Source organism: Agrilus planipennis, unplaced genomic scaffold (genome assembly GCF_000699045.2).
Source record: "Agrilus planipennis isolate EAB-ADULT unplaced genomic scaffold, Apla_2.0 scaffold447, whole genome shotgun sequence".
Taxonomy (NCBI): Eukaryota; Metazoa; Arthropoda; class Insecta; order Coleoptera; family Buprestidae; genus Agrilus; species Agrilus planipennis.
This window is the reverse complement of record NW_020439105.1, coordinates 45,248-52,697: the sequence shown is the minus strand read 5'-3', so window position 1 is coordinate 52,697 and position 7,450 is coordinate 45,248. Positions and strand designations below refer to the sequence as shown.

Sequence of the window (7,450 nt, the reverse complement as noted above, 5' to 3'; positions counted from 1 at the left end):
CGTGTGAACTGGCATCGGATATAAATAATACACTGATTCAAACTTCACCAATAAATTGTGCGGCGTTTGTGTGTTCTAAATATATAAGTAGCGCAATTGTGCGTTCATTAATTTTTTTAGAAAAAAGGAAAATTGTTTTAAGTGCAGGTGGAAATTCAGTGTTGATTTATTCAAAAACTACTGAAGATATCATAACTTAAGTGATGTCAACCGTTTGCGCGTCATTTATATTTGAAAACTAACCAAATATTTTTAGTAATAATTACGTAAAATACTAATTTTTTATTGATAATACTAAACGGGTGCACCATTCGTGAATCATAGATAATAATATGACGATATGACCATAGTAATGCGTGGTAATACCATTGAAAAATAAAGTATTATTTGTAATCATTAGTAATAAGTAATATTAAAATAAACGTTGCTTGCCATAATAGTCAATATCCAAGCACAAAGGACGCGAAATCTTTTGGCGTCAATTAAATTTTCATATCTTTAATAGTTTTTAAATAAATTGATATTTAATTTCCACCTGCACCCAAAACAATTTTCCTTATTTAAAAAGAATTAATGGACGCACAATTAGGATACTTACATATTTAGAACCCACAAACATCGCACAATTTATTTGTAAAGTTTGTCGGAGGATTATTTATATCATATTTATATGAAGTGCTGGTTCACAGGACTAACTTCAACTACTATTTATCTCTTATCTATGATGTATGTCTATGATTCCAACTCACTTTACCTATGTCACTTTACAGTTGTCTTGTCTTGTCTGTGGTTGTCACTGCATTGTAAAACGTTCGTTTATTGCTGTTTGCTTTGCACCTTGTAAAGTTAAAAATGCCTGATACACGTAAGTTAATCACATGTTATCTAACTAATCCTTGATTTATTTCATTATATTTTTTGTTATTTTGAACTTATAAAAATATCTCGTATCATTTTCGCAATATAACTCGTATTGACATCAAAAGCAGTGAATTAACAGCCATTCTTTTCTGAAAAAAGCCGTTAAGTTGAAATTTATTTACTATAATATGTGATTAAACAAAATTAAAAATTTGTTTGGTAGAATACGGTGGCTCGGGCTACGGAGATTATTCCCAACCGCCTCCTGGAATGGGCGGATATGGCGGTTCTGGAGATGGTTACGGTTCAGGAGGTGGTGATTATGGACAAAACCAAGGTGGCGGTGGTTCTTGGAATCAAGGCTCTAGAGGCTATGGTGGTGCCCAAGGTAACTTAATATTGTAAAGGATGGTTCTGTTCTTGATTATGATTAATTTACTTTATTTTTCAATATGGAAGATTGTGATATATTGACATTGGCATGGATCAGATTTCTTGATAAAAAGCTGATTACCTCCTACAATGTCATAAATTAAATGGAAATTGATAGTCCCTTTATTTATTCAAAATTTAGGGGAAGAATTTTTCCATACAGTTGTTTGGGATGTTTATATTAGTATTATTAGATGTTTTATTTTCATAATGTAATGATAAATTATGGTTTACTTTTTGATAGGAGGTCCAACCCAAAGCTGGGGTGGTTCAGGAGATTATGATAGTTACGGTGGAAGCGGAAGCGGAGGAGGTTATGGAGGTGGAGGAGACAGAGGAAGTAGTGGATATGGTAAGTATTTTTTTATACATGGGTATTTTAGTATGCATTATGTGTTTTATATTAAATATACACTGTTAACAGCAGGGGGTGGTGGTGGAGGAGGCCCAGGTCGAAGTTATCTTGGACGTGATGACAGAGGTCCCAGGGGAGGTGGTGGAGGATATGGGTAAGTTATTTTTTATTTCAGTTAAGCTAAGGTTGAAACATGCATTGAAAATAAGAAATATTAAATGCATTAAAGATCAAATAGTTCTGTTATAAAGAATACCATTCCAGTTTTTTTTTTTTTTTGAACAGAAGTATTGCTAGTTCTTTGTTTGGTTTTTTTTACAAATGTAAGAAACATAAATGTGATGAGATGAGATATCACCTTAATACATTTGTAATACCATTATACTAGTGCTCAATTTCTTGTTTTTATACAAAAAGAGGTTATGGTTATATGTGAGCTGTTACCGAAGCTGATAATTTTTTTTAAAGTTTGAAATTGATCTGGTAATTGAAAATTTAGTAATGTAGTTCTTCAAAGGTTTTCAACAGGTGAATTTGAAAAAAGTAGGGGTTTGAAAAGGTAATATTGGACACTGACGTACGAAGTAGTGATGTTTTTTTTTATTAGAGGTTGAATATTTTACCATCTGTAATGACAAAGAAAATGATTAACGGTAGAATATAATTTATTTTTAATGGATTTGTAGTATAATTAATAAATGGAAAAACAAACAAAGGTTAAGAGTATAAAGGTTCCTTATTAAGAAATGTTTCCATTAGGTTACAAAAAAGATTAAGTAAAAAAGGTGCCCCTTTAAAACAGTTTTTGTCTTGTGATTTAACTTTATTAATGATGTCTCATACTGTTGGAGTAAGATACGAGTATGGTACATGTTAATTTTTTTCTGTTTCGAAAAAGTTTTTTCATGGGTGATACTGAAGGTGGCGATAACAAAAGTATTATTTCCGGAAAAACTTAGAAATTGGATTGTGCAACTTTTTTTCAAAATTTTATGACTGAAGATGCAACTGACTTGACTGAACTTAACATTTTGACAAAAAACAAGAATTTTATTTAACGGAAGGCAACGTTAGAAGAGGTTACATATAAAACACGGGGCGTGTGTGTTTCGTACGTCTTGTCTCCCCGATCTCCCCCTCGATCGATTGCCGTCAATCTGAATCTGTCTCTGATTGTCTTGTTGCTGCAACAACTACTGATGAAATACCTTCTGTTTTAGTGGCTCCAACAGAGGTTCATTTAACAAAGGTAAAAGCACCAGGTTGCAACGACTTGGTGCATTTTCATTTTTGATTTATTTGGTATTGTTTAAACATTGTTTTTATGAAAGAGCTGTCTTGCGTTTTTTGCATAATTTATTGGCAGCGATCAGTTAATCTGTCTGAACACAATTGGGTCTATGTTTATAACGTCCTCATTAAAACATAAAATGGTTAATTCCTTTTGTCGTATTTTGTAAGTGGTTACAATAATTTTACTAAGAAATTAAAGTATTAAATCGTTTTCTAATGGCAAGTATTCAATTAAAAACCTGATTGCTAGCCTGATTTGTCTATTCAGTCAGTGTTTTACTATGTTTTCGAAATTATCAAAAAAACGGTTTTATATAAATGCCGTTGTTGGTGCAAGTGGTAAATTAATTATACATATTACCTATCGGATGAATTGTATGACCAATTGGAAACGTATTATTAGTTAAATTAATTGGTTTACAAGAGAGGAACTGATTACGAATAAATAGGGCGTGGATACCATGTTGCTGGTTGTAAAAAGTGGTAGAAGTATGATCTTATTAATGTATTACATAGTCTACTCGAAGAAATACGATGGCAAAACATGTGGTTTTTATTTTGATTATTTAGTTCTTGGTGGTAACATTAGTTCTAAGATTGTAGACGTCCTATGGGAAATAGAATATCTGTGCGTACTTCAAGAACTAAAAAATCATATTACAAATGTCCTAGGTCAGCTCTTTCATTTAATCATTTGTATGGTTGTTTACTTTATAATAGTTTTTTAACGAAAAGAAACTAATTGAAAAGTTTGTTCTGTTGTTTTTGATTAGGTTGTGTTAATAGGTTGAATATTTTGCAGTAGTAATGCATACATAAGTAAATTACAATAGACACGAAATTTAATTGTCAACCTATGTAAGCATTAGATGTAAATATGTACGTAATTAAATTTAAAAAACTTTAATATTGGTATTTTGCTTATAAAAATGCAAAAAGGACGTTAGAGGTAATGAGAAAAGAGAAAATTGTTGGTCTACGGTTTTTAAAAAGGTTTTATAAAAGACTAAACAAATAATTGGTTAATATATTTAAGGATTCGTCTAAAAATTTATATTTGAAATAAACGATTTAAAAAGTATGTATTATTAATATTTTATGTTGGTTGAAATGATCGATTAGTCAATTGGTTCAATTTTTGTAGGAGGTGACAACATGATTGTACAGGAAGACACTATATTTGTATCTGGTATGAATCCANAAATTTATATTTGAAATAAACGATTTAAAAAGTATGTATTATTAATATTTTATGTTGGTTGAAATGATCGATTAGTCAATTGGTTCAATTTTTGTAGGAGGTGACAACATGATTGTACAGGAAGACACTATATTTGTATCTGGTATGAATCCAGAGTCAACGGAGGATGACATTGCTCAACATTTTGGAGCAATTGGCGTAATTAAGGTGAGTTTTAACGTGATTTATGTAATTATTGCTGGAGGACATTCGATGCAGACAGCACTCTATTCTTGGATATATAAATGTCCAAGGCTAATTTTGACGTTCTGCTAAATTAAATATATACATAAAACAGACTTCTATTCACAACTTTGTTGCAAAGTATCAGTTTACAAGTTGTTTATATAGCCTGTTACAATAATTGTACTGCAGAATAGAAATAGAAAACGAGAGATTGTAATAGGAAATAAATTAAAAGGCTCAATATATACACTGCATTCATAAATGACCGAGAGCTAGAATTTTGATTGGTCACGTCACAGTCTTGCAAGAGCGGAAGAAAGAGGGAAAGGGACAGGTATTGGTCGCATGGTCCTTTTCTCTCTTTCTAAAGAGTGATCAATTTCCTAAGGGTATTACTCAGTCCATTCTCTATGTCTATGCTAATTAGTATCCAGATTCGGAGTTCCAGCCTCAAATTAACAAATACACTGTGGTTACAAAAAATGTCACATGGCTCTCGATCATTTATGAAGGCACTGTACATATACATACATATGCATTTATTATTTGCATTACTAATTAAAAATAAGTCAACTCAGACTTATTGTAATTGTTACAGACGGATAAAAGGTCGCAGAAGTTGAAGATTTGGATGTACAAAGATAAATTGACTGGTTTACCTAAAGGCGAAGCGACAGTGACCTACGATGATGCGAATGCTGCGCAGTCGGCTATAAGCTGGTTCGATGGAAAAGACTTTAAAGGATTTACTATCAAGGTGCAACTGGCAACAAAAAAAGACACGTGGAGTGGCAGTGGAGGAGGTGGCGGTAGACGAGGTGGACCGGGAGGTGGTGGTAGTGGTGGAGGTGGAGGTTTTAGAGGTCGCGGGGGGCCGAGTGGCGGCCGAGGTGGTGGGGATCGTGGAGACCGAGGAGGTGAGTCCTTTCTTATTCTTTTGTTTGTTTTTGTGTATAACTGTTTGTTCAGAATATCACTGAAGATAATAAAATTGGTTTCCGGAATGTTTTTGTTACATTTATTGCAATTGGTATCATTATCATCATAAGGTCGTCAGTCTGGTTGGACACGCACCTCCACGCCTTATCCTAAGTTAATCTTCGCATTTCCCTAAAACTAGAACATTCCACATCCTTAACTATTTGTGAACAGTAATTTAGTATAGGCCTACTTGTACTCCCCTTAATTCCTGTTTCTGTCTCTAATATGTCTCTGTCTAGACCTTCATGCTTGAGAAGGAGTCCTACCAACCTATCACGCATATTTCTTATTCAATAGAGTCCTCTGTTCTCCCATTCTTTCTAATACGTCTTCATTTCTAACATTCACTCACCCGTACAGCGCCGCGCTCTAAACATACACCTTTAACAATCTTTTTCGAATTTCTAAATTAACCCTTCGCTCACATAGAAGTGACTTCTATTTGTTGAAAGCGACTCGACCGTGCACTGTTCTTTGCTTTACATCTCTACTACTCCTTCCGTCCTGAATTATCTGACTTCCTAGATAGCTAAAATCAGCCACTTCTAATTTTTTGTCTTCTATCTTTATATTTGATGTTTCCCTGTATTTTATTCCCTTACATACCAGTATGTTTGTTTTGCTTTTATTTATTTTCATGAAATACTGTTTTGTCAATACCGCTTCCATTTTATTTAAAGCTGTCTCTAATTAATAAAAAAAATAAAATAAAGCGGTATGAAACATTAAATAAAAGTGAGACTTTTGCTTTGTTTCTTTACAAAAGGTACTTAATACGACATTTCACCCCAATACTCATAACAGGTTTCAGCAACTTTAGTGTTGTTTCCGGTTTTTTTTTGCAATGAGGGGTATAGCAAGTTCCCTATTAAACGCACACGTTACTTTATTTTCATTTTAACGTGTGTATCCTGTCGGGGGAAACACTTCAACATTTCTTTGATATTTACTCTTTTTTATTGTTTGCATGTAATAATATTTTAAAAATAATTATATAGTTATCGTTTGTCTTAGATTTTATACGATACAAGTATAATGTATTTTTTTTTTTCAAATAAATAAATTATTGGTATGTTGTATCTGCATAGGTGGTGGTGGTCGTGATCGAGAAACTCGTGAGGGTGATTGGCGGTGTCCGAACGGAGATTGCAGTAACACTAACTTCGCATGGCGTAAGGAGTGTAATAGGTGTGGAGCACCGAAGCCCGAAGGAGCCTTAATCGAAAGTAGTGGTGGAAGACGTGGAGGCGGTCCGGATCGCGGAGGAGATCGAAGAAGTGGCGGTGGTTTTCGAGATGATCGTGGGAATGGAGGTAGACCGGGAGGAGGAAGACCTGGAGGTGGCAGACCTCCCATGGGTGGTGGTAGAGGCGGTGGAGGACCACCTAGACGAGGCGGGGGTTTCGGAGGTGGACGTGGGGGTGGTCGGTAAGTAATTTGCTTGCAATCGCAAGATGATTAATATTTTCATTTGATATTTTTTTTTTCAGCGATGGACCACCATCCAATAGACCCCGACCATATTAATTTAAGTTTTCTAGTTTTACTTATATAATTTAACATAGACAAGGCATAGATCATATCTCCTATATTCACATGCACATAGGCATATACATATAGATGGATAGTTTGTAAAACACTATTTTAAAATTTCATTTAGTTTTAGTGACCTCTGTTTCGTTGCAGTTATCCGTTGGTTTAGTCAATTGGGAAAGTTAATTTGATATTTTTTCGAGATGACTGGATGAATTCGACTGTATGTAGAATAGATAATGTTTATGATTTATTAAAATGACTTTGACTGATTGCATTGATCGACAAAAACGAAGAAAGGTTTGTGTATGCAGTTAAGAAAATAAAATACTGTAAAAGGATTCGTTATTATTTTTATTAGATTTTAATTGCTCGTGGTATTTTTTGTAAATCTATACTTATGAAAATAAAGAGCTACAAAAAATTCCTGCGTATTTTAATCCAATTTGTAATTATTAATAATATGGTGGAGGGAGGATTTAAAACTTAATGTGACGATAATACATTTTGACTTGATTATTTCATTTGCTTTTGAAATGTAAATTTTAATTTACAAAGGTATGTGTGGT

General features: G+C 33.4%; 1 protein-coding gene across 1 annotated transcript; it reads left to right on the top strand.

Annotated features, from left to right (window-relative positions):
• The first annotated feature begins 753 nt into the window (after positions 1 to 753).
• Positions 754 to 7,222, top strand: LOC108743441 (RNA-binding protein cabeza-like). The gene is made up of 9 exons (XM_018479007.1): positions 754 to 865; positions 1,085 to 1,249; positions 1,538 to 1,645; positions 1,718 to 1,802; positions 2,869 to 2,897; positions 4,240 to 4,349; positions 4,966 to 5,284; positions 6,437 to 6,776; positions 6,839 to 7,222. The coding sequence occupies exons 1-9, from the start codon at positions 853 to 855 to the stop codon at positions 6,873 to 6,875; spliced, it is 1,206 nt and encodes a 401-aa protein (XP_018334509.1). The 5' UTR covers positions 754 to 852; the 3' UTR covers positions 6,876 to 7,222.
• The last annotated feature ends 228 nt before the right edge of the window (positions 7,223 to 7,450 follow it).

Excerpts from the sequence above, each read along its gene's own strand:
- LOC108743441 (XM_018479007.1), top strand. Across the intron at positions 4,350-4,965 it reads GAGCAATTGGCGTAATTAAG|ACGGATAAAAGGTCGCAGAA; the intron begins GTGAGTTTTAAC and ends TAATTGTTACAG. Across the intron at positions 5,285-6,436 it reads GGATCGTGGAGACCGAGGAG|GTGGTGGTGGTCGTGATCGA; the intron begins GTGAGTCCTTTC and ends GTATCTGCATAG.